This window comes from Tetrahymena thermophila, assembly GCF_000189635.1.
Source record: "Tetrahymena thermophila SB210 genomic scaffold scf_8254788, whole genome shotgun sequence".
Lineage (NCBI taxonomy): Eukaryota > Ciliophora > Oligohymenophorea > Hymenostomatida > Tetrahymenidae > Tetrahymena > Tetrahymena thermophila.
Genome location: NW_002476544.1, coordinates 542,273 through 570,205, shown reverse-complemented (window position 1 = coordinate 570,205; position 27,933 = coordinate 542,273). Strand labels below are relative to the sequence as shown.

Below are 27,933 nucleotides of genomic sequence, written 5' to 3'. Positions count from 1 at the left end.
CATACATATAAGATTTGATTAATAATTATGAATGAAGATAGCTCTAATCTAAGGTAGCGCTAGGAGACAATGAGGAAGGCCATCAAATAAGATGGTATTATAAATGAAATATAGCAATTTAATGGTATTAATTCTGATGACGAGAGGATTTTAATGAGCTTCGCAGATAGCTTAAATGTTAATAGTCCATAATCACATTACTAAAGGGATAATGATCTTTAAATTGAAAATCTTTAAATCAACATATAAAAACAAGATGATGGAAACGATTTTGAATAAAGATTTATTGATTTATTGAGTCCTTAAAATAGATCCTCTCTTTTTGAAAGTGAAATAAAGTTGAATGCTTTGAAATAACAACAAATGGTCCAGAAATAAAATACCTTACTTAGAAGAAGAACAACTTAACAAGCTGTATCAGAGAAAAATCAGCTTGTTTGCACTCAAAAGGAAATAAGCATCTAATCTATTAGCTATGACTCAAAATATGGGCATTAAAACTCTAAGCAATCAATAAAACAGAGTGAAGATACTTAAGAGAAGAATGTATTGAAAATATAATAAGATAATCCCCATAAAAGCCATAAAAGTGTTGATCAGAATTTTGAATAATTAAAGTAGTACCAACAAAACATATTAAAAGTAAATATACCTAAAGCTAACTTTATTAAAACTTTAAAAATCTCTAAAATATTTGTCCATAAAATGAAAATGCTAGTTAGAAGCTTCCTCTCTAGAAATCTGTCACTGCAAGCATTTAAAATTATAGATGATAGATCTTCAAACTATGAAGTTTACATTAAGCAATAAAAAATAGCAAGTATTAATGTAATATTTAATTAAGTTATCAATTACTAAATAAATATTGAACTATTTTAATTAAGTCTTCAATTAATTAACTCTTTTTTTTATCCAAAAAAAGTAACATAATTAAATAATTGCTTTTTTCATTCAAAAGATATATTTGAGCATTCAGGGTAAATTGATAATTTTTAAAAAAATCAAATTAATATTTTTAAATGTCAAATTCATTTAAAATTATCTCTTAAATTTGCTAATTAATTAATTTATAATTTTGATTTTCATTCTTCTTTTTCTTTGATATACAATTTATTTACAGCTTTAGTTTGCTAGTTAGCATTTTCTTGAAACTAATTAAATTTTCAATTATATAAGGCATTTTCTCAAGTGGGTCATGCTTACAGATCCAAAAAGGAAAATACTTATTCTCTTAGGTAAATACCACATACATTCATTTTTATAACTTAAGGGATTCATTTTATTATTTTAATTTAATATAGGATTCAATGATGAGACTATTATGGTATGATGTTAATAAAGAGAGAAAATATTTTTTATAATCGAATTTAAATAAAAAAAGGGACACATTTCTGGCTCTGTTGACTTTATATTTAATTGTTTTTATACCTTTTGATCACGTTTATCAAAGGGAAGATAATTCTTTCGCAAGTATATTTCACGACTAGGTGGTTTTTATAATCATGATTTTAGAAATATTAGTTAATCTTAACTCAGTAAGCTATTTATTTTTATTTACTTTACTATGACATTTTATTCATTTTCATATATTTATTTTTGAATTATTAAGGAAATTTATTCTAATGGATTGGCGATAAGAGATCGAAAGATTATTTTTTTGAAGACACTTTCAAAAAACTTGTATAATAATAGTTTACTTATTAATTAATTAATTAATCATTAACTTCTTTTTTTATTTGAAATAAATCAGAAGAGATTTAATAGTTGTCTTGCTCTATAAAATTTCCAGAGACTATAAAGACACTTAATCAGATTTGAAATATATTAACTATATAGCTTTTATTAAATATCTTGATATCCCAAAAAAATTGAGCGAGTTAGAGACTAAATTACATTTTAGTGAATCTACCTAAAACTGGCTTAAATTATTAAAGCTAGAAATTGTGGTTCTTATCCTTGCCCATGTAGCCGCTTGTATTTTTTTAAGAATTGGAATATCTGAAGCTAATGATGGTTTGAATTGTTGGATTGTATAATTTAAAGTTGATGATAACACTATTTGGGAATAATACTTAGTTTCCTTTTATTACATGATTATATCTATGGTCACAATAGGTTATGGAGATTTCTATCCTACAACTTTGTGTAAAAATATTTGATAAATTAACAAATTATCACATTTATTTATTATCCATCATAAAAAACAAGCTAATCATCAATTAATTAATCCTAATGAACTGCTTAATTATTTATAAAAAAAGTTCATTTTAATTTTTAAAGTTTAATTAAAATAAACATTTAATTTATCAAAAAAAGATTTAATCATAGCTGTCATAATTTCAAACATTATACTGTAAGCTCTTTCATCTAAGACCCTTTTTATCCCCTTCTTGTTTATGAACCCTTTATTCATTAAAAACTCCTATTTTAAAATTTAGCGTACTAGATGGGGATCCTAAAGGAGTGAGATTACAGTATATTTAATGTCTTTTTAAACATGTATTTTTTTAATTAAAAAATAAAAGATGAAAGAGGATATATTATTATAGTTGCATTGCTAGCTACTAATGTTTGTGCATATTCGTTTTCGTAAATAAGCGAAATAGTTAAGTTTGAGCAAGCTAAAAAAGAAAACTTTAACTAAGGCATGATTAACTTGAATTAAAAAATGAAGTTAAATGGGATAAGTATGACTTTACAACAGAAAATAAGAAAATTTTTTGAATACCACTACTTTTCTTTAGTTGAGAAAAAAAATGAGACAGATTAGTTTGTAGAATAGTTACCTTTGAAGTTGAGATAGCAGTTTTGCTTAGAAACAAATTAAAAGCTAATAGATTCAGTATATATCTTTAAAATATTATCACCTTAATGTATTCAATAAATATCTTCATCTATTAAATAAAAATATCTTATGCCTGATGAAGTGTTGCTTGAAAGTAATTCTAATAATGATTGCCTTTATTTTATCAATAAAGGCTTTTTAGATATTTATACAAATTTTTAAGTCGACAGTAAATCAGAAAAAGTATTTTTAAAAGAAAATATTACTGGTTAATTTATACAAAATTACATAAAAGAAGATAGCTCAAAAGCCAATTTAAAAATATTGCATAGACTAAAAGTAAATTTTATTAAGAATTAATTAATAACAAGTTTTTAAATTTTTAATAGAATTAGGAAGTTTTTGGATATGAAAGTTTCTTATTAGGAGAATACAATTAATTTGGTTTGAAATCTTATGGTAAAACTATTGTCTCTTATATAGACAAAACTTCTTTTATGTAAATACTAAAATAATTCCCAGAGGATTAAGTAAATCTTTTAAAATTACTTTAATAATTTTGTTTTAGATTTTTTTTATATATTTTATTTTAAAATTTAATAAAAAGTGAAAATAAATATTTATTATTAAATTTTTTAGGAAAAAGTTTTATATATAAGAGATTAAGCGATATTTGATACAGGAATCAATTCAAAAGTTAAATTAAAATGTGTCTCTTGTTCTTCTAATGAACATTAATACCTTTAATGTCCCTTTGTAATTTACACTACAAAATATAAATAATATTCAGTAGCTATGCAAAGATAATATGTGAAAAGAAAAAAATAGGACAAAATATAAGTCTTAAAAACATTAACTCTTATATAAGAAAAAGCTATGAGTGCTTATGCATAGTTAAATGATGAGTCATTGATATATGATGCAGTTTCTTTTTAACATATGCAAAGCTTTGATGGCAAAGAAAATGTTGACTCTAATTCTGTTAACTCCTCATAAACAGAAGAATCAGAAAATTCTGAGGATAAAGATACCACTTAGCTAGAATTAATGTCAAAAACCATATCTAAATAGCTCTAAGAAGGTTTCACTTAAAGCTTTAATTAGTTTTAAAGTTAAGAGTCTGAAAAAAATAAATCAGACTCTAAAGCAAAACATGAATAATAAGAAAATACAACCAATCAAAAAAATATGAGTGCATCTATAAGGCATTTTGGCTTTTAGAATATAAAACAAAGTCTGTCTCAAGATATTTAATTTGATTTAGCATAAAATAACAACAATGAAAACAGTGCGTAAAGAAAAAAAAAATCTAAAACTTATAATCATTAGAAAATAAAATAAACCAACTAAAATTAAACATTAAATTAGAAGCAAACAAACTAAAGTAGTTCCAATTTAGATAAGAGATACTCTAAAACAGCTGAATTTTAGAATAAGGAAATGGAATAATCTAATAGTTAGAATAGAGAAGAATAAAAAACTCAGTAAGAAAGCACTAAGAATAATTAAAATTCTAGTAACAAAGATAATTCTAAGTAAAATAAAAATTAAAATAAGTAAAATAAAGATAGTTTCTTGGAAAATATATATGCTAGAAGAAGAAGAAAATTTACTAAGTTCGTTGAGTTATAAAATTAGTTAAAATTGAATAGATTAGCTCAAGCAAAATAAAAAGAAAATAACCAAAAATTATAAGATGAGATTATCTAAAGTAAGGAATCTGATTAAATTTTTAACATTTGCAAATAAAAGCAATTGATTAACTAACTCATTAATCAAAATTGCCAAAAGTTTTAAAACCAGTAAAGTGAAAAATCACAAAGCCCCCTAATTAAGTCTTTTGAGCAGTTAGAATAGCTTCTAAACTAAAGTGATCTAGTTAAATAAAAAACTCATTACGGAAGTCCTTTGCTAGCACAAAGCTTAAAAAGTCCTCTGATAGAGTAGGAAATGCTAAAAAGTTTTGCTCCTCATGAAGCTATGATTCGTTGCCAAGAAAATGTTTAAGATTTGGATTTGCTTATAGTGAGGAAATAGTATCAATTACTTTAATAGCAAAATAAAAACAATATAGAAAACTATATTGAGCTACCCGATAACGAAATTGACATAGATTAATTAAAAGAATATTGCTTTTACTACCCTAAATATAATTGTAGAATGGTTTTAAATAGAGTAAAGAAAATGTAAGATAAATAAATTAAAATTGCAAAGTTAAAAGACAGAGCTTCTATTTCTAAAAAAAGTGCTTAAACTAAAAAAAAATTTGACAAAGTAAGTAATTCATCAGTTAACTTAAACAGTAAATAAGTTTCAAATAGGTTGAGATTACTTTTAATATAAAATATTCAGCAAAATTGATATTAAAAGCATTAAAAACATTTTTTTTTATTAAAAACATTGGTACATATTAAGTATGTGTTATTAGTAAATAAAACGAAGGGTAAATAATATGTAAATATAAATTATATATGAATTGATAGAGTGAAGAGAAATTTATTAATATCATTGTCATTTACTATTTTATCAAATTTACTTTTTGAGATATTTAAAAAATAGTAGATTTCATATTTTGAAAATCGATTTTTTGATTTTTATAGGGTATTGAATTTTAAAATTATTCATTAATTATTTATAATAAAGATAAATTAGAGTTAATATTATTAATTTTTTTATCAATTAAAATTAATTTTTGGATTTTTAAAAAAGAAATCTATTTATTTATTTATTTATTTATTTATTTTCTACTTAATTTAGGTTTATTTATATCTTATTTATCTATCACTAATAAATAACTTCATTCTCTATTAAATTGAGTTCCCTTATCTCTCCCTCATATTCAAATAATAGAATAGTGTTTACTTCTCAAGCCATTCTACTTGCAATTTTCTGTTTAAAAAATTATTTTATTTTATTGATAAATAATCTTAGTGACTATAAATATTTTTTAAGTAATAAAAATTAAAATAATCTGTTTTTTAAAATTATAAAAATTAATAGATTAAAAAATTTAAATTAAAAAGTTTTATTTATGAAATTAAACTTTTTTGTGATTTGTAAAATAATTTTTATTAAATAAGAGTTAAAAAATTAAAGTTTATTGAAAAGTAAATCATAAATAGAATTGGTGAAAATTCAATTCAGATGCTTTATAACAAGAAAAAATATTTGAAATATAATTTTTTTTTAATTAATAAGTGTCACATTAAAGTAGAAGTTAAAATTCAATTTTAATAAATACATAAATAAACAAATGGATTAGATTGATATGACAAATATTTTAGAAAATCAATCTCCAAATATAAACGAGATTGATGATAGTAATTAAAAATTATAAAATCGTGCTGAAAATGAAGCTAGATTTATTACGATTGGAGACATTTTGGGATAGAATAAATCACATTTAAATATTAAAAGTGATTTGACTAATAGATAATAATCTTAATACATAGAATAGAATGTGAATGACATTAGTTGCGATATTTCGAACAAATCATAATTATATATATCTAATGTACAAATTTAGAATATTAAATTGGCTCAGGTATAGGATTAGTACATTCTTGATTCATCTAAAAATTAAATTTTACAAAAAGAAAACACATATCGTAAAAATGAAATGGATAATTCTTAACTTTATGAAAATAGTTAGTAAATATAGTTAAACGTTTTAAATTAGGAAGAATAATAAAGAATAAAGCAGGGCACATATTAGCATAAGTTTAATTAACTTAATGAATAAAAAAGGGAAAGATAAAGGACGAAAAGTTTATAAAACTCTATCTAAAAGTAGAGTTATTAAGTGTAATAAAAAAATGGATTTCTAACACACAAACTAAAATATATTCGCAAATTTGTACTAAACATGAAAAAGTTATCTAAAATTTTAACTTTTAAGAATTTGGAAGAAACATAATTTAACATGATTGGTGATGTTTCAGCTTTTTATAAGTATTATATTGTAAAAAATTACATTCAAAGGAAAAAGGTAAGTTAGCTTTGTTTTATTCTCCATTCATAAGTGGTTATTTTGCATAATAAAGTAAATATTTATTTAATTAAAAACTAGGATTAGTTAGGTTACAAAGTAAAACTTCTCTCTTTCATAAGTAATTTATATATATTAAAATATGTTTAATATTTAAATGTTTTTTATTATTTAAAAGATCCACTGAACATGAACTTACTTTAAGAATTTATAAGTGGAAAATATTTATTTTCTTTAGTAATGATTTGATTTGAATAAATGATTAAATTTTATAATTTATTTAATCTTTTAAACAGGATACTATACCTCGGCTTATATGGGATGCTTTTATGATGTTCATTACAATTTATTTAATTTTTGTGATACCACTTACTCACATTTATACTTTTAAGCAAGGAAGTTTATTTTAAATTTTTCATGATAGAATTATCGTATGGCTTTTAGGATTAGAGGTTTTCCTAAACTTGAATTCTGTAAATTAAATTTCTTCAAGCATTTTAAATTAAGGACCAATTAAGGAAATCAATTAATTAATCATAAAATATTAGGAGATGTATTAGAATGGGATTATTATAAGAGACAGAAAAATTATATTTGAATAGAACTTTTGGAATATGATGTAATTAATTTATGAATAATAATTGAATTGTGATTTGGTAATATTATTATTTTGAATATAATAAGGAAAGACCTATCTATATTTATAATGTATCGAATTTCTAGATATGACTGTTTTGATAATTAAATTATCTGCTACTTAGATTATACTGTCTTTATTAAATACCTAAGCATCCCATCAAAGTTTTAAGAGTTTGAAATCAAACTTCAATTAAATAGTTCTTTTAAAAATTGGATAAAGCTCCTAAGACTAGAACTGTATGTATTAATGCTTGCTCATATCAGTTGCTGCATATACTTATCGATTGGTAAAGGTGAAGCATAAAACTAAATAAACTGGATCACTAAAAATAGTTTATAAGATATGTCTATATCATAACAATATATATTCTCATTATATTATATGATAATAACAATTACAACTACTGGCTATGGCGATGTTTATCCAACAAATAACTGTAAAAAAGTCTAAAAATATTTTTAAATTCCTTAAATTTATCTGTATTAATAAAATAAATAAAAATCTTAAAATATTTAATAACTAACTAACTAACTAACTTATTTTGTTTAGGTGAAAGAATCTTTATTATGATAGTTGCTTTGATTGCCACAAATATAACTGCTTATTCTTTTTCACAAATAAGCGAAATAGTCTCTTCAGAGTCTCGCAAGAAAGAAAAAATAAATCAAGAAATGTTAGGCATAAATTATTAAATGAAAGCTAGTGGATTATCAATGAATTTACAATAAAAAGTAAGGAAATTTTTTGAATATAGCCACTTTTAGAACAATAAATAGTTAAAGAATTCATATGACATTCTTCATTAATTACCTATTCATTTATAGGAAGAAGTTTTGTTGGAAATGAACAAAGATATTTGTTAGATATAAATATTCAAAAATTTATCTCACGAATTTTAAAAAAAGCTGATTTTATCAATTAAACAAAAACAATGCTCACCTGATGAAATAGTCATTAACTAGTAAGATAATGATCAGTGTTTTTATTATATAAATCAGGGAGATTTAGAATATTAGACAATATTAAGATGCAAAGATAGCTAAAGACACTACTCAAATGATTCATTTAAATTAAAGGTAAATAAATATGATATTATCTAATAAAAAATATTCTTTATATCTTTTGCACATTTAAAAAGAAGAAAGATTGTTTCGGTTATGAAGGTTTTTTGTTATAAGAATCTAGTCCTTATACGGTAAAATCGTTAAGCTACTCAGTCATATCGTATATAGATAGGAATCACTTTTAATCCATTTTAAAAGAATTTCCTTTAGATTATGTAAATTAATTATTAAGTAAATCTTTAAAATGAAATTTATTTTATACTTTTAGGAGAAATTTAGTTATTTTAAAGACAAATCTATATTTGACTGCAAAACTTAAAATATTAGACTAAAATGTTTATCTTGTGGATAAAATCATCACTATTTAAGTAAATGTCCTTATATTACTCTATCTGCAAAGTACAAACCTGATAAATAAATTAACCATAGAAATTAGAACTATTTAAGAAGAAAAGAAAAGAAAAATAATACTTTTAAGAATTTGAATAATTGCTAAGAATAAGCTATGGATGCTATTGCTGTTAATGATGAATCTTTTATATATGATGCATTTTCAGCTTTTAAAAATTCTAATTCAGAATAATAAATAACAGAAGAGTCTGAGTCAGATACAGATACAGATTAAAATTAAATGTCAAACATAGTTAATAGCAACATCATAAATTAAATTGATTTAGACCCTTTAAAAGAAACAAAATCTTCTCAACAAAAAAATACCTGTTCATCAAATTAAAATTCAAATAAGAAAAGTTTTTTTAATAGTTAACAAACTTCTGATTGCAATATAGCATTAGAATCACCCATAAAAGAATATTAAAAAGGGATAACTTTAAAATTTAAAAGCCATCTTAATTTTAATCAAGAAGACTTTTTAAAATAAGAATATAACGAAGAAAATGTTTCTCTATCTCAAAATTAGATCATTTTAATCCAAAATTAATCACTTTAACCTACTTCTTTCCAAAAGGATATTTAAATAACAAATTAATCATACAATACAAATTCTAAATTCTTAAAAAGTGTAGAATAAATTAAAAGCAGAGATTCTATTTTTATTGATGAAAAGAATTAAAATAGTGAACAAAGTGTATTCAAAAAAGAAGATGAATTAATTGACAAGAACACTGTTAGCATATAAAATAATATTTTCAAATAAATATCATCCTAAAATAATAATGGAAATATATTTAAAGAATAAGAAAAGGAATTGATTCTTCTAAAGTAAACATTTGAAAAAAGATAATAGAGGAGTAAGCAAGTTTATGAAGAGCTAAGCTAAAATGTGAAAAGTAGAATATAATTTTAGCAGATCAAAGATAGGATTACTCCTTAAAATTCAATAGATAAAACTCATGATACTTTATCACCATTCTAAAAAGCTGTAAGTATAATATCTGAATAAGATACAAAGGATAAAAGTAAACATTTCCTAAAATAAGTGTATGATGCAATTAAGTCAGCACAATAAAGCCAACATCAAAAGCCTTAATCTTTTTAAAGTTACATTTCTTAACTAGATAAGAAGCTTGATAAAAAGCAAACAAACCAATACAATTAATCAATAAATAATTAAAATAATACCAAATCTACAGCTATAAAATTAAACCAATTGAATGTCAATAGTAATTTTCAAGATAATGGAGATAACACTGGCTAAAATAGTAACGAAGAGTAGTAGCAACTAACGGAATTTAAAATTAGATGTTAAGTTAACCTTTAAGAATTGGATTTACTAGTTGTTAGAAAACAATATCTGTTATAATAGTAAAAAAATTTAATTAGTGACTATATAGAAGTACCAGATAATGAATTAAATATTGATATTTTTAAAAATTACACTCATTATTACTAAAACAATAATCTCAAACCTGTTTTAGCTTCATTTAGATTTTGGTAATTGAAAAAATAAAGGTAAAATCCTAAAACTCAATAATCTCAAAAAAGGAAGACAAAACTTAAAAAGACCACTATAGTTCCAAATATTTAATTCAATTCAAATCAAAAATAAAAACTGTTTCCAAAAAAATGAAATATCTGTTTGTTTTATTTTAAATACTAATCTAAAATTGCTTACCATAGAACTTCAACAAGATTAAAGTAAATTACGCCATGAGTTATTTTAGCTTAAATTTTTAACATAACTTTAATATTCCATGCTTTTTGAAAATATATGGATAATATTTAAAAACTTATGGTATGTAAATAAATCTTGAATTTATTCGAAACGAATTTCATTCAAAAAATCATTTTTTAAAGTCATGTAAATTAGAATAAAGTATTATTCATAAAAAAGTTAAAACTTACTATCAGTTGATTTAATAAATTAAATATTTCTGGTTTTTTAATTAATATTTTGATAAAATGAGATACTTGCTTGGAATTTCTTTTAAATAATTTGAATTCTCGTGAAATTTCATTTTATTTGAAAAAAAATCTAATTTTTTGGTTATTATCAAACTATTCATTTTTGGAAATTTGTTTATTGCTGGTTTAAGTTATGTTGAAAATTTTATTCAGTAATAATGAAAATTTTTTAATTATTAACAGCAATTTTATTACTATTCTTAATGAAAATTTATTTAAATTTTTTGAAAAAAGGAATTTAAATTTATTGAATTATTAAATAAGATAAGAAAAAAGAGTTAGAGAGCCTTTAATATAATTTCAATTAATAAACTAAATGAAAATATAGAAGAAGTAGAATAAAAATTAATTTATTTTTATTTAAATTTGTTTTATATATATCTTTCTATAATTTTATTGCTAAGAAGTAAAGTAAGTAATTCACATTTTTAATCTGTCTGCTTTATATAAATTAATTAGAAAATATGTTTTTTAAAGAGTTAATTATACTATATCTTTCTTTATAAAAGTTAAAAAATCAGTTGAATAATTTACATAATATACTGAATTTGAATACATTTAAATTTTTCTATCACATTAACATATAAAACAGGTAAATCTTTAAACATATTTAATCAGTTTAGATTTAAATAGGTAAGTATGCTGTTAATGCTATCAGTTTTAATTACTTTAATACTTTAATTAATTTACATTTAGTAAAGAAAAACTATTCAATGATTATTGAGTGAGTAGATTTTGTTTTGAACAAATTTGTTATCAAAAAATAAGTAAATTTTAAAATGCTATATTAATTTTATGGTTTATTTTGAAGTAAAAAAACTAAAAAATTAATTAAATAAGGAATTTACTAATATTCAATTTAATTAATAGCAATCAATATATATGGAGGAATAACTTGAAATAGAATCTTAAACGCTTCGTAATGGCTAATAAATGATGAAAATAACTTTAAATAACACAAGCTACTAACTACCAAATAATTAGTTAGATGAAGATAGCATTTATGTAACTCCAAAAGATTCAAGCTTTAGATATTTATATTTGCGTTAGCATAGTGAAAAAATATTAGATGTAGAAAGCTAATGTTTATCTAATATAGCAAACCAAAGCATAGTAAATAAGGACGCTAATAATTAAGATATGTAAATGCTAACCCCAATAAATGATAAAGATAGTTACATTTAAGCTAGTTAAAATATTATTGCAAAATCAAATAAAGAAGAGTCTAAGATCTAGAGTACACATTAGTAAAGTTAAGATCATTCGCATATGTAAAACGTGACTAATGGAAAGAGTGTAATTTGTTAGATAAATTCCAATTCCAATTCAAAATTAGAGGAAGATGAAACGTTTCAGTAATAAAGTTAGAGTCAATAGTTGGAGAAATAGTAAAAGGTGATAGATATTAGCTAAGAAGCTCAATCAAATGTGGGAACATTTTACAAAACTTAATAAAAGAAACAAAAAACAACTCACAACTTAATAAATAGCCTTCAATTAGCAAAGAGATTTATAGCTAAGCTTAAACAAGTTAGTTCAAAAGTGCTATTCAAGAACCTATCTTACAGGCAATTTGGTATAATAAATGATGTGGCTGCTAATTACAAATTTTATGTAGAAAAGAAAGATATCCAGCAAATTTTTGTAATATTTATTTTGTTTCATTTAAGATAAATTATTACTATTAATAGCTTCAAACTTTAATGAACCATTAATTTAATCATACTTATTTTTTTAATATTCAAGGGATACACTTTTCTAGAGAGGATTTCAATCAAATTGAGAAGTAATTCATCAAATTAATAAATTTGATATTTTTTCATACTTTTTATTCTAAACTCATATTAAGCTTTTTAGCCATTTTTAAAAGAAAAAAATAAAATAAATACAATAAATTCTATTAAAGTAATTTTCTCATCCTATTTTAAAGAGCCTTTTAATCTAAAATTTCAAAAAAGTTATTGATTATCTGAATAAAAAATACATACTATTAATGATTATTTAATTAATTAAATATAGATCCAAAATTAACAGAATTTTATAATGAATTTATGAAAGGGAAATATCTGTTTACTTAAGTAAAACATATTTCAATTAAAATTTGCACTTTAATTATCTTAATTACTTATTTTATTTATTTACTTAAAAATTCAACTAGGACTCGTTTTGGAGATTCTTTTGGGATATTTTAATGATTTTTTTTGTGTTATATTTAATAATTGTGATCCCTCTGTCTCATGTTTTTGGAGATAATTATGGCGTATTTACTTCTTTCCATTAAACCTTTATAAAATGGATGTTAGTGCTAGAAATCTTTATAAATTTAAATTCAGTAATTAAAATTTATTGTTTTAACCATTGCTTAAAAATGTACTTTTTATAAAGGAAATTTACTCGAACGGTGTTACTATTAAAGATAGATATACAATTTTCAAAAAAAATAATTGGAAGATTATGTAAGAAAGTTTTTTCATTATAGAAAAATAGATTAAATTTTTTTTTTAATTTTTAAAAGGATTGATCTTCTGCTATATGTCCTTTTTTTATATTCTATTTATTATAAAGACCTAAAGCATAAGATTAGCTATTTAGACTTTTTACTCTTTATAAAATACAGAGAGATTCCATCTAAGCTCTCAGAATTGGAAATTAAATTTCAAATCAGTGATTCTTTTAAAAATTGGTTGAAATTACTCAAGCTAGAGCTTAGTGTTTTAATTCTAGCGCACGTTGCTTGCTGTATTTTTTTGTTAATAGGTTAATTTGAAAGAGACAATAATAAAGATAATTGGATCGATAAATATAATTATTCAAATTACACAGTCATAGAACTCTACTTAACTTCCTTCTACTTTATAATTATTTCAATTTGTACAGTTGGCTATGGAGACATAGCTCCATGCACAATTAGTAATACATATTAGCTAATATAAAAATCTTAATATCATTTCTATCATTTCAAAAGTTGAAAGAGAGTTTATCATTCTTGTTGCCTTAATATCTACAAATATCACTGCTTATTCATTTTCTTAAATCAGTGAGATAGTTAAATTTGAAGATAGCAAAAAGGAGAGTTTCAATAAGGTCATGGTTGGAATTAATTTTTAAATGAAGTTAAATAGCCTTGGTATGAATTTACAATAAAAAGTAAGGAAATATTTTGAATACTTGCATGATTCAGATTTGTAGAGATCACACATTCAGGAATCACTCTTAGACAGGCTTCCAAATCACTTGAAGGAAGAAGTACTTCTTGAAATGAATAAATAATTTATTAGCTCAATTCAAATATTCAAAGGATTCTCTCCTTAATGCCTCAAAATGATTTCTCTCAGCATTAAACAAAAATAATTGCTGCCTGATCAAATAGCAATTTAAGAAAAGGAATACAATGACTCTCTATATTTTATTTCTTAAGGAACTCTTTAGATACTTTGTTCAGTATCCTAAAAGTAAGATGAAACAATGTTTGAAAAAGGAATAACTATGTTAAAAGTATTTATTAAACATCTATCTATCTATTTATTTTATTATTTCTTTTATTATTTATTCATTTTTTATTTATCATTGAGCTCGTTTTTCAAAAATTTAAAACAAATATTTACAACTAACTAATAGAAATAAGACTCTTTTGGATATGAAGGGTTTCTATATGGTGAGAATTGTCCTTACAGTATAAAATCAGTGTAGTAATCAGTTATATCGTATCTAGAAAAAGAATAATTTTTATAAATTATCAAACATTTTCCTACAGATTATGTAAATATTTTTAAAAACATTAAATAAATGATTAAATATTTTATTAATATAATATTTTTATAATAGGAAAAATTTTGTTACATAAGAGATAAATAAATATATGATTCTTTTTAAAAAGTTGTGTATAGACTTAAATGCATTTCTTGCTAAGAATAAGACCACTATCCTAACCACTGCCAATTTATAAATCCAACAATTAAATATAAAAATGATAAGTCTGTCAATATGAGGAGTTTTTGCCATAGGATTAAAACAAGAAATACTAATATACTTAAGAACAACAAATATTATTAAGATATAGCAATAACCCTAGCCTATATGAGGGATGATACACTTACTGCATAACAAGATACTATAAACGATAATAGTTCTAATGATTAAAGCTATATTAGTGATGATTTGTAATCAGGTGATAAGTTAAATTAAATTATCAAAAGGAATAATGGATAAGAGGCATCTAGAAAAAGTAAAGATATATTATAAGTTGATTTTGTTTTGGAGGATAACGCTAATCTAAAGCCTAAAAGCTTGAATGAATTAAATACAAAGAATTAGCAATTTATTGTTTTAAACATTAACTCAAATGAAAACAATAATAATATTAATAAAAATGATCAAGATATGGATTCTAATCAAATTTAAAAATAAGCATCATCAGCTTCATTCACTTAATCTATAAAATCTCTAGCACTTTCAGATTTATCTGATATGAATAAAGCAAAAAGTAGAGAAGATAATTTAAGTGATAAAGGGAAATAATAAGAATCCGATAAAGCAGCATTCAATAACAACCATCATGATTTTTAATTATTCTAAAATAATAATTTAAGTGTTAATATAGATGATAACATCAGCTCCAAATAAATTAATTCTGGGTAATAGAATGCTACAAAAATAGAAAATGCAAAGTAAAAATTAAGTAAAAAGGTAAACCAAAAATTTTCAAAATCTTTATTCAGCTAACAGCTCAGCAATAATTTGGAACCATAAATTGAGGAAAATTTAAATGTAAATCAAGAAACCGAAAATAATAAAATTATAACTATTAAATAAAAATCATTAAACATCATAGATCTAAAATAAGAAGACAGTCAAACCTTTAGAAAAAGATCAAATTCAGAAATCTAATAAGAGAATATATCAATTTCTAAATTTTTAAAACCCTAACCAAAGGCTTAAAAGGCAAAAGTAAGCGACAAAGGCAAAAATCAAACATTTTCTAATATAAATTCACTTATATAAAGTGCAAATCTTATTAACAAAAGAGCTCATATTCTTAAGTAAGTATTTATTAAAATAAAATTAGATGATCTTTTTTGATAAATAATATTAATTTTAGATTGAAAATGAATAGAAATTATCAAATTAAAGTTAAAATATATTTTTTAATTTAAAATTAAAAAATTTTTATTTTTTATATACCAAAAGTAGATCAGAATTTAGTTCATTTAAAATTTTTTATTTTTAATCAATAATTAAACATATTATATAAAATAAATTAATTTATAAAATAGCGAGAATAAGATTAAATATTAACTCAGCTAACCTAAAGAAATAGAAGATAACTAATTAGATTCAAATGAATTTTAGATTAGATTCATGCTAAATCTACAAAATTTAGACATGCTGGTAGTTAGAAAAGAGTATCTTTTAATGCAGTAGAAAAATTAGATAACTGATTACATTTAAGTTCCTGACAATGAAATAGATATAGATGTTTTACACAATTATAAATACTACTATTTTAATGGTAATTTCAAATAAGTCTTATAAAGAATGAAAACAAGAGATGATAAAAATAAAGATGTATTATCATCTCCACATAAGAAGAAATCGAATGGTTCAAGAAAAAATTAAAGGAAAACACATCGTTACAAACCTACATCTTTTAACTCGAAAAAAAAACCCTAGTTGAATTAATTATTTTAATTATGAAAACTTGATCTTATTGAATTAATTAACTATTTCTAAATCAATATTTAACAAATTTTAATTTTAAATAAATAATTTGGCTTATGTAAATAATATTTAATTTCTGTTTTTAAACATAATTAATATACAAATTTGTATAAAAAAATTATTTTAATAAATACTCTTTAAAATAACTTTTCAAATTATTTCTATTAAATTATCTTAAATCAAATATTTAAAGGAATACTATTTTAATCACATTAATTAATATTCAATCTTAGTGAATATTAGTGTTAATATTAAAATTAGAATTAAAAATATTTTTCTTATACAAAATTAAAATATTATGTTTGCATTAACAATCAACTTATAAATTAACTCGAATAATTAATTTTGCTTGGTTAATAATGATTTTATATAAAAATTAAATATGATTATTTAAAAAAAAAGTTTTACAATTTATTAGAAATATTAGCAGTTCTTTAAATTAAATGGCTTTCATAAATACTTTTATGACAAAATCTATTTATTCAAATAAATATTCGCTACATTTTACTTGATAGTCTTACATAAATAACAATTATCAATTTTAATACTGCAGGATCTCGTTAATAATATGTACTTAATATAAGATAATTTTTGAATAAGATAACTATTAACAAAACTTTAGTAATACTTATAATTTATTGTTTCTTTTTAGTTAATGAGGATTGGTAGTATATAATTAATTATAAAAAATATAACAAATTTATTTAAAATTCAATTATTTAATTATTTAGAAATAAAATTAGAAAAAAATGCAGAAAATTATTATTTAGTTGGTTATATTAATGGAGTGCTTAATTCATTTTTTTATTGCTTGAATGAGATATGTTAAATTAGTATTTTCCTTATTTTCTTTTATTATTAATTAAGTAATATTTAAGTCCGTATTTAATGAATATTTTTGATTAGTGATTATCTATCATCTTGTTACAAATTTAAATTAATTTTTCCATCAACTAATAATTGGTTTTCATCAAAAGTAAAGAACGTTGTTCATAGAATTCATTAGAGTCAATTAAATATTTTAGGAATTTTAAAACAAGTTTAATTTGTATTATTATTTGTTATTAATCAATCAATTTAAAAAGATAATTAATTGAATTTATGGACGAGGCTACTTACGAAAGTAATACGCTGCGCCTAGGATAGGATAAAATTAAAACTACAGTTCTAAATTTTAGTTAAAATATTCAAAATTTTTAGTAGAACGATGAAAGCTGTCATTTTACTTTGCAAGATTGCAGTTTTTCTTCAAACTAAAAGAAGAAACTACCTTTTTTAGACTGTAGTGGCTAAATAGATGATCAGATAAAAGATAGTAGTAATATGAATAATGAATCGATTTAAATTTAGAAAGTGAAATCTTACATTGTTAACTCCAACCCTTTAAACATAAACATTCAAAGTATAGATTAGCATTAAGAAATATTTAAATTAAACAAGGACGACTCGAGTTCTTATTCTCCAATTTAGCAAAGCCCATCTCCAATTAATATCTAAGCTAGCGAATAAGTGATAACCAAAAAGTAGAGCAGTTCCTCGTAAAAAGAGGAATTATTAAAATATCAAAGCTCTTATTTGATTTAAAAGTAAAATGAAGCATATGAAGTAGGACTTAAAGTACCAATGTATCGCAATTCTATTTCACCAAAGCTTTTAAATCAAAATAGATATAAAGCTGATGGAATCATATAAACAATAAAATACGTAAAGAGATTCATAAATAAACTGAAGCTATCCTCAAAGAAGGTGCTTTTTAGAAATATTTCTAAGCCTTAATTTTAAATTATAAATGATATTACATCAGATTATGACTATTACTTATTTGAAGGATATGTCCATAACTAGAAAGTAAAATTAATTAATTAACATGCAATCAATCAATATCTACGTTTTCTTTTAATTCCTTTTTTGTTATTAATTTAGAAAATATCATTCCTCAAAAAATTGTATTATCAATTCAGAAGTAATTTTTAAATTTAGTTTTTACTTATTTGTCATTCTTTTATTAGATTATTAGCAAATTAATTAGCGAGAAGCAAAATATTTTTTTAATTAATTAGATCCTTTTCACATTCGATTTATCCATGAGTTGATTCAAGGAAAATACTTATTTTCTATTGTAATATCTTATAAATTTTTTTTTTTAGTAACCAAATCATTTATCTGAAATTAAAAGGACTCAGTAATAAGATTAATGTGGGATATTTTCATTATAATATTTACTTTCTATTTAATACTCATGATTCCTATTACTCACATAGTTACTTTTGCAGAAGAAAGCTTCATTAACGTTTTTCACTACAAATGCGTATAGTGGATTTTAGGCATAGAAACTTTCCTTAATCTAAACTCTGTAATAAAATATTAAATTGCATATTTCTTTCTTTTTTTCTTCTTTTAATTATTTATTTTTTGAAAATGTTTATTTAGGAGATTTATTTGCATGGAGTTATAATTAGAGATAGAAAAGTCATCTTTAAATCAAATCTAAGAAATTTTTTGTATTTATGAATTTGAAATATAGGTGCATTAATAATTCATTACTTTTTAATTAATAGGAAAGATTTATTTATTTTGGTATTTTATTCTATTGCCTAAAGTTATAATGGCAGTTTAAAGATTTTACGTTACTTAGATTACATTACATTTATAAAATATTTGGATATTCCCTAAAAAGTTACTGAATTTGAGACTAAATTGTAATTAAATGATTCTATTAAGAATTGGATGAAGCTGCTTAAGTTAGAAATCACAGTCCTAATTTTAGTTCATGTTGCTTGCTGCATATTCTTAGACATTGGATAATTTGAATCATAGCAAAATTAAGATAGCTGGTTGAATAAATTTGATTTAGACAACTCTTCAATCTAATAATAATACTTTTCTTCTCTTTACTTTATGGTAATAACTATCTGCACTATTGGGTATGGAGATATTTCGCCTTACACTTTTAGTAAACTTTAATTAAATAATTTTATTATTCACTTTAAATTAATAAATATTCAAATTTGCTAACTTATAATTTATTTAAGAAGATTTTTTAAAATACAATTAATAATATCTAAAATTGATGTTTTTTGATATAAAAATTTTTAATGAAATTTTTTTTTAAATGATTTTTTGATTTAAAAATATTCTTTCAGTCTTTTACTAAAATAAAAATAACTTCTTTTACAAATTTAAATAAAGATGAAAGACTATTTATAATAATTATTGCTATTCTTTCAACTAATGTTACTGCATATACTTTCTCTCAAATTAGTGAAATAGTAAAATTTGAAGACAATAAAAATGAAAGTTTTAATAAACTCATGACTGGAATAAATTATTAAATGAAGGTTGGAGGATTAAGCATGAAATTACAGTAAAAAGTGAGGAAATTTTATTAATATTTTCATATTTAAAGCTAAAACTCTCAGAATTTTGCTAATTAGTTTATGAATTAATTACCTTAGAATTTGTAAGAGGAGGTTTTATTAGATTTAAATAAAGAAAGTATAAACTCAATTTATCTTTTTAAAAGTCTTTCAAATAAATGCTAACAAAAAATATCATTACAAATCAAATAAAAGTAACTCATGCCAGGAGAAATAATATTGCATGAAAAGGAATTAAACAACTCACTTTATTTTGTAAATGATGGAAATCTAGAAATATACAGCACTTTAATTATTAATGAAAAAGATGATTCCTTAGGTACTAAATTTTAGTAGTTGCAAGTAAATAATTAGTAAATTTATTTAGTAAATATTAATCACTTTTAAAAAGAAAAAAGATGTTTTTGGGTATGAAGGATTTTTACTTGGAGAAGCAAGCTCTTACAGCGTTAAATCATCTGGATCTTCTATTGTATCATTTATAGAAAAACAAGTTTTCTTAGAGATTTTAAATCAGTTCCCAACTGATTATGTAACATAAAAATAAATGAATTTAGTTTATCTAAATTATTTTTAAAATAGGAAAAATTTTTATTCATAAAAGATCAAACTGTTTATGGAAGTGTGAATACAAACGTTTACAAATTAAAATGCATTTCATGTGGTATGACAGACCATTAATTATCTAAGTGTCCTTACATAAGTTTATCAATAAAATACAAACCACATAAGTAAGTCAATGAAAGAAGTCCTTATGTTAGAAAAAGGTACAGATTTAGCAGTCTTCTGAAAAAAATTTAATTTATTTAAGAGTCTGCTATGGAAGCCTAAGCTAATAATGATCAAGCTTTGATAATAGAGGCTCTAAATTTACTCTAAAGTTCTGTTATCAAGAAGTCAGAAAAGGAAGAAGATATTGATTAATCTGCTTCTTCTCTATCTTTATCAGTCTAAATTAATAGGCACACCATATAAAACTTGGACGATCTTTATCCCTCACTAAAAGATGAAACTTAATTAAAAAGAATATAGAGTGGGGTTAGCTTGAACCATGAAAACTTTAGCCGAAACTCAAGTAAGAACATTAAGAGTAATGAAAATTGTTCTTTTATAAATAGAGATTCAAAGGTAATCTCTTACAAAAAAGAGAGAGCCAACGAGTTTGATAGCCATCCATTTATAGTTTAGTAATCATAGTAACAGCAGCATTATTCTATCTTTCACTCAGAGAGCTAAATTAACTCCAACGAAGAGTAAAAAGAGGAAAATTCATAAAAATTAGAAAGTCAAAAGAGCATAAATCATGGCGATTAATAATAACTGATTAAATAAAATATGGTCAGAGATGTAAAAAGTAGAACATCTTCATTTCACTATAATAAAAATAGTGAGCTATCTCCATAAAGAGATAAAGCTCATTTTGATAGGAATCTATCGACTAATGATGATATAAACACTAGCCAAAAAACCTCCTTACATCAAATTTTGAAAATAAATAATTCTCAAAATAAGTAAGCAATAAATAAGGATTTTCAAGAAACTGAATTAAGTATAATCAGGCAAACCTTTGAAGAGAGACAAAAAAAATCTAAACAAGAGTACAAATAATTTTAAAGAGAACTGAGTCAAAAAATTAAATTATAAAATACCCCATCTTTAGAGGATATCTTGAGTAATAGCAATAAGCTCTAAAGAGTTGTTAAAAGTCTGGAAAAACAGAAATCAAATTAAAATTCTCAAGAAGAAAATCTTTCTGAAAAAGGATTCTTTAGAATATTTTCATTAGCTGCTTAAGGAAAATTTAACAATCGAAAAAAATCTGTAACTGTGGATAATTTAACAATGAAAGAAAATAATGATATTCCAATTTAACACTCAAAATAATCTTTAAATGCTTCTACTCAAAATACAATATAAAACTATGAAATTCTCAATAACAAGGTTCTAAATAATGTAATTGAAAATTTTTAGAACACATTAACCAAAAAAAAAGTTTAAGAACCTTAGATAAACTCAACTGAATACTAAATAAGATGCAAGTACGATCTTCAAGATATAGATATGCTGCTTGTAAGAAAGCAATATATTTTAATGCAATAAAAGAATTTGATATCAGACTACATATAAGTTCCAGATAACGAAATTTGCATAGATTCTCTTCATAATTATCTCTATTATTATAGAGCTTACAACGCTAATAATATTATCTTTAAATACAATTAAAAATAATTTTTTAAAGGCAAAACTTCGCTTTCTAATAAAAAAAGAACAACAACATAAAAAAAAAGACAGTCAAAATATCTATATTCTTAAATTTAAAAGTTGAATTTCTAAATCAAATTGTGAATCAAATTCTTTCAGACTTATTAAAAATAAGATAAAAACTAATGATAATAGAAACATTGTAATTTAGTTTAAAATTATTGTTTTTAGTAAATGTTATGAAGAAATATATCATGCTTGTAAAGATTATTTGAAATTTGCTATTAAAGCAATCACTTTTAAAACATATAAATATTTTATTATATATTAGTGAATTCATTTTAATGCTTAGGTGTTGAAGCCTACATTTATGATTTAAATTTTTGTTTTTGTATTTAATATTTGCAGGTTCTAAAAATATCACTTTTTCTAATTTTTTTAGTATAAAATACATTAAATAAAATTATAAAACAAAATATTTAAGTACTTTAATTATTTAAATTTATGTTAAGAGATTATATTAAACAAAACGGGTTACAAAATAATTATGTTTCTATATTTTTATAAAATAAGTAACATTAAAAGAATTTATTATTTTTAATTAAAAAGTGATTCTACTCTTAATCTTTTGATAATAATTATCAATAAAAAAACACAAACAAATAACTAATTAAAAGTAGAAAAAATGGAAGATAGTATTTATGAATCTATCAGCTTTAGACAAGAATAAGAAAAACTCAAAGAGAGATTTAGCTTTTAAACATAAAATTAGTAAAAAAACTACAGTTTAGAAGACTCAATATTGACAAAAAATTTAGATTATTCAATGATAAGTTAAACATCTCGTATATAATAAAATCAGTGCGCAAATCATTAATAAAATCAATAATAAGCAAGAGTCAATAGCATCAATTTGCTATATTAACAGGAATAACATCATAAAGATATCCAATTTTTAGACAACAATGACATCCTTCTCATGAGTCCTTTCTAGTTTTCATCAAGCATCAGCAAAGAAATCACGCCATCTTATTAAATAGGTGGAAAAATTGATTAAAATTCATAGCTTTTCAAATAAAGCTAATACAGTTTGCAACCAAAACAATTTGATGATTCTACAAAAAAATAGTTCTTTACTCCAAGCAATAAAAATAACATGAAACTAGGTTAAAATAATCGTTTTTTATCTGAAATCTATCAGCCAAACGATTTTCAAAATATGTAATTAAATCAAGAAGGTGCTTCAAAATCTTAGATTGTTTCATTTAATTACTCTAAAAAAGATTAGCTAAAGACATAATTTGTGTTAAATAAATTTGCTGACGTGAAAAAATTTGTGAATAAACTAAAAGAAAAATCAAAAAGATTACTATTTAAATCAATTTCTGATTTTTAATTTAATATCATAAACGATGTTTCCTCTGATTTAGATTTTTATCTTAAAAGAAAGTGCATTAACTAAACAAAAGTATTGATTATTTTTATGTTTATTTATTTAATTATTTAAATATACATTTATCTTTATCAATTTAAGCGCACAGTAGGGATCAGCTCTTTCACATGTTTAAATAGTAAAATTATTTAACAAATTATCTTGATTGACTTATTTATTATTAATATTTTAAGATTAGATTTTTGGCAAATCATTGTAAGAATTTTTAGATGGAAAATATCTATTTTCTCTGGTAAACTTTTTAAAAAAAGAAAGAAGTGGAGTAACATCATTTTATATTATTAACAAACAGGACACTTTGCTAATGTAAATGTGGGATATATTTGCAATGATATTTACAATAATATTAATTATAATAATTCCTATCATGCATTTATTGATCTTCTAAGAAATTAATTTTTTAATTATTTTTCATGACCATATTATCGTATGGGTTCTTATCATAGATACTTTACTTAGTTTAAATACTGTATGTACTTTCTTTTTAATTAAGACTTTTATCACAAGAATCAACTTACAATTAAAAAATCTAGGAAATATATGAAAACGGTGTAAGCATTAGAGATAGAAGATAGATCTTTAAATAAAATTTCAATAATCTTATGTAAAATAATTTAAAATACATTAATAAGAAAGCATACTTAATTTTGATTTATTTTATCTAAAATTTTGCAATTAAAAGTAACCAAATTTTTTACAACAATCAAAGATTCTTTGTAACCTAATTTAATTTTATAAACAATAGAAAATTTTAATCAATAAGAAAACAAAAAGCAAAATTTAATTTCTATTTTTTTTTTTTTTTTTTTCTATTTAGAATTTATTTTACAATCAAGCTTTTTATGAGCTATTTATTATTTAATTAGGTAAGACTTTTTAATCTTGATAATATACAGCTTCTCTACAGGTTCATATAAATCAAAAATACCATTTCTTCAAAATTTGGATTATATTGTGTTTTTAAAGTATCTAAGTATTCCTTAAAAGGTATCAGAGTTTGAAAATAAATTATAAATCAGCGATTCAACTAAAAACTGGATGAAATTAATCAAGTTAGAAATAATTGTCATCACTTTAGCTCATGTTGCTTGCTGTATTTTTTTAAAAATTGGACTTGAAAATATTTAACATGGACAAATGAGTTGGATTATAAAAGCAGGATTCAGTACAGAATCTTTGTGGAATCTTTACCTTTAATCTCTTTATTATATGATTGTAACTATTTGTACTATTGGATATGGTGATATATCCCCATATTAATTAAGTACTAATTGTAAAATATTTAAATTTATACTAATAATAAATTTTTAAAATAGATGAAAAATTGTATATTGCTTTTCTATCAGTTTTAGCCACAAATGTGACTGCTTACGCATTTTCTTAAATTAGTGAGATTGTTAAATTTGAGTCTTCTAAAAATTAGAAATTCAATCATTTCATGACAGACGTAAATAATCAAATGAAAAAAATAGGATTAGGAATGAGTCTATAAGTGAAAGTGAGGAAGCATTTTGAGTTTTTATATTACCAAGATGAGTATAAGCAATAAATTTCAGAATCGATTGTTGATAAATTACCAAACAGCTTAAAGAATGAAGTCTTAATTGATATTTATCAAGAAAAAATAAATTCCATAAAAATGTTTAAAGAATTTTCATCTGATTGTTTGAAAAATATTCTTCTTTCGTTTAAACAAAAATAACTCTTCCCAGATGAGATTCTTCTAAATTAACAAGAAAATAGCGAAAACCTTTATTTTTTAATTTCTGGAAATTTAGAAATTAATTTTTAAATTAGAGAAACAAAATCAGGTAAAACATATGAAAAAAGCAAGTAAAAAATTCAGGTAATTTAAAAAGATATTAAAAAATTTGATTTCTATACATAAATTGTTTTAAATTATTTAGAAATCAGATGCTTTTGGCTATGAAGGGTTTTTGCTTGGAAAATGTAGTCAATATACACTAAAATCTATTGGCCCTTCACTTGTTTCTTACATAGACAGAAATATTTTTCTATAAATTTTAAAATAATACCCTGAAGATTATGTAATTTAAAATCATTCAATATTTAATTAATTGTTAATCAATTTTTGGTTTAAAATTGTTTAATTAATTTCAATTAGATTTTTTTAATACATATTTTAGTTTGAAAAATATAATAAGAATTTATATTCTATAATGTAAAAGTAATAGGAGGGAGGAGTGGGATTAAAAAATCTCTTTATTTTCACCAAATATTTTATTTATATTTATTGGCAGAAATTTTTAAAAAATGTTTCTAGATAAATATAACCCCTGCTCAAAGGGTTAAATAAAATATTTAAGAGATAATTTTATAACTTTTTTAATGGAATTGAGACTCCATTTTCAATAAAAATTTCAAATATTTTTTTTAGAAGTGAGTTTTATTAACAACCATTAAGTTGACTCTTCTAATCAATAAATGAATTTGAAAATTACTTCACTATTAATTTAAAAAACTAATAAAATTATTTTTTAAGAAGATTTTTGAATAAATTAATTTTATTTTACAAATTTAGGAGAAATTCATATTCATGAGGGACTCTGCTATTTTTGGATAGAAAAATGAATTTTTTAAATTTTTAAAGTGTATCTCTTGTGGAAAATTTTCACATCAAATTTCTGACTGTCCATATTTAAGTCTTAATCTAACTTATAAACCTTCTAAAGAAAAAAATTCAAGAATTTAATCATTTTAAAGAAAAAGAGAGAGGCAAAGAAATAGCTTAAATAATTTAATATATTTTTAAGAAAAAGCTATGGCAGCTTATGCTAATAATGATGAATCGGCAATTATAGATGCTTACAATATTTGTTTAAAGCCAATATCAGCAAATGATGAAAAAGAAATTTAATCTGAATTTTCTTCACAATCCCTCAATAATTCAAAAAATAATGATAAAGCTTAAAGTTCTCCTTAAATAGCAGAAAAATAAATTATTCCATTTCAATCTCTAAGTTAAAAACTACCTCGTTTAACTAGCTTGTAAAATAAAGAATAAGATAAACTTGTAAAAGAATTATCTATAAAAATAGATGAAAGTGGTTAATCTGATTAAACAGAATTAAAAGTAAACCAAAATACCTTAGTTTATGACTAAGACAAAGAAAAGTTATCAGAATTTTATTAAAAATCAAAAGAAACAGCTATTTTCAATGAAGAAAGCTGTTGTTACAGAAATTCAAATAGGAGTATTTTACTAACAGAAGAAGTTTATAAAGATAAACTAAGTAATTAGGATAAACTGAATTAAGAAAAAAGTAATGGGATTTTTAATTTAGGAAGTAGCACTATTGATAAGTAGTACTCATCTCAGCAATCAGGAGGCTAATTTAAAATATAAAAAATTAATACTCTTTTAATTGAATCAAGCTAAAATTATTTTGAGGAGCCAGAGATTTATCTTCTAAAATAGGCATTCGAAAAGAGAAAAATGAGAAGCTTATAACAATTTAATAACTTTCAAAGATCATTATCAGATAAAGTTTATAATACAAAAAAAAGTTTTAATTTCAATTAAAATAAGTAAAATATATTATTGTTAGATATTTTAATGAGTTTGAGGGATAGTAAGTTAAGATCTTAATCAACATAATTAAAAAATATTCAAAATAAAGAATACTTAAATAGCTTAATTGAATAACTGGCACTCATTCATAAAAATCGATCTGAAAATGAAATAATAGATTCCCAAAAGTACCAGAATTAATAAATATTCAAATAAAGTACTAAGTAAACAGAAGACTTTAATTAATAAATTGAAAATTTTACTGAATTTTCAATAAGGTAAAAAATAGGGTTGCAAGATCTAGACATGCTTGTCGTTAGAAAGTAATTCATGCTTTAGTAATAATAAAATAAAATCCAAAACTTTATACAAGTTCCTGATAATGAAATAGATATAGATAGAATGTAGAACTTTAAATATTATTATTCAAATTATAATCATAAATTTGTCTTAAATAGGTATAAGAATTATTAAGATAAAAAGTAGGTTCTATTACAAATCAAGCTTAAAATATTAAAGAAGTAGAAAATTAAATAATAACATAAAAATAGTTCAAAATCTGATATTTGATATCATAAATACATCAAAAATTTATTTTATTTAAAATATTTAATTATTTTTATATTTAAAAATTTGAAAAAGCATTTATTATATCATTCATTTTTGTAAATGAAATTAATGTTAACTCAATTAATAATTTATTTATATAAAAGGAAAGTGATTCTTTTTTTTATGAAATAAAATCACATTTAAAAACAAATAAACAATTTAATAATAAAATTAAAAATTTTTTTTTCTTTTTTGCAAATA

At 22.2% G+C, this 27,933-nt stretch overlaps 6 protein-coding genes across 6 annotated transcripts; all 6 read left to right on the top strand. All coding sequences in view use genetic code 6, as the record gives it.

Moving 5' to 3' along the window:
* Positions 1 to 27: 27 nt before the first annotated feature.
* On the top strand, positions 28 to 5,146 carry TTHERM_00263520 (cation channel family transporter; the record flags this gene model as incomplete). The annotated part of the gene is made up of 10 exons (XM_001009101.2): positions 28 to 828; positions 959 to 977; positions 1,177 to 1,235; positions 1,302 to 1,324; positions 1,382 to 1,535; positions 1,610 to 1,680; positions 1,751 to 2,145; positions 2,526 to 3,124; positions 3,175 to 3,315; positions 3,425 to 5,146. The coding sequence occupies 10 exons, from the start codon at positions 28 to 30 to the stop codon at positions 5,144 to 5,146; spliced, it is 3,984 nt and encodes a 1,327-aa protein (XP_001009101.2).
* An 892-nt stretch (positions 5,147 to 6,038) lies between these two features.
* Positions 6,039 to 10,506, top strand: TTHERM_00263510 (cyclic nucleotide-binding domain protein; the record flags this gene model as incomplete). The annotated part of the gene is made up of 6 exons (XM_001009100.2): positions 6,039 to 6,773; positions 7,322 to 7,392; positions 7,458 to 7,849; positions 7,963 to 8,489; positions 8,552 to 8,692; positions 8,746 to 10,506. 6 exons carry the CDS (start codon positions 6,039 to 6,041, stop codon positions 10,504 to 10,506), a joined length of 3,627 nt encoding a protein of 1,208 aa, XP_001009100.2.
* A 2,356-nt stretch (positions 10,507 to 12,862) lies between these two features.
* TTHERM_00263500 (cation channel family protein) lies at positions 12,863 to 16,571 on the top strand. The gene is made up of 8 exons (XM_001009099.2): positions 12,863 to 12,919; positions 13,000 to 13,173; positions 13,227 to 13,297; positions 13,357 to 13,751; positions 13,807 to 14,336; positions 14,460 to 14,600; positions 14,667 to 15,880; positions 16,115 to 16,571. The coding sequence occupies exons 1-8, from the start codon at positions 12,893 to 12,895 to the stop codon at positions 16,533 to 16,535; spliced, it is 2,973 nt and encodes a 990-aa protein (XP_001009099.2). The 5' UTR covers positions 12,863 to 12,892; the 3' UTR covers positions 16,536 to 16,571.
* A 1,089-nt stretch (positions 16,572 to 17,660) lies between these two features.
* On the top strand, positions 17,661 to 18,652 carry TTHERM_000263499 (cyclic nucleotide-binding domain protein; the record flags this gene model as incomplete). Its single annotated transcript, XM_012795902.1, has 2 exons — positions 17,661 to 18,407; positions 18,620 to 18,652. The coding sequence occupies 2 exons, from the start codon at positions 17,661 to 17,663 to the stop codon at positions 18,650 to 18,652; spliced, it is 780 nt and encodes a 259-aa protein (XP_012651356.1).
* A 350-nt stretch (positions 18,653 to 19,002) lies between these two features.
* Positions 19,003 to 22,282, top strand: TTHERM_00263490 (cyclic nucleotide-binding domain protein; the record flags this gene model as incomplete). The annotated part of the gene is made up of 5 exons (XM_001009098.2): positions 19,003 to 19,060; positions 19,123 to 19,512; positions 19,749 to 20,278; positions 20,328 to 20,468; positions 20,519 to 22,282. The coding sequence occupies 5 exons, from the start codon at positions 19,003 to 19,005 to the stop codon at positions 22,280 to 22,282; spliced, it is 2,883 nt and encodes a 960-aa protein (XP_001009098.2).
* A 541-nt stretch (positions 22,283 to 22,823) lies between these two features.
* Positions 22,824 to 27,693, top strand: TTHERM_00263480 (cyclic nucleotide-binding domain protein; the record flags this gene model as incomplete). Its single annotated transcript, XM_001009097.2, has 7 exons — positions 22,824 to 23,359; positions 24,458 to 24,855; positions 24,908 to 25,437; positions 25,499 to 25,639; positions 26,134 to 27,140; positions 27,402 to 27,527; positions 27,582 to 27,693. The coding sequence occupies 7 exons, from the start codon at positions 22,824 to 22,826 to the stop codon at positions 27,691 to 27,693; spliced, it is 2,850 nt and encodes a 949-aa protein (XP_001009097.2).
* Positions 27,694 to 27,933: the final 240 nt, after the last annotated feature.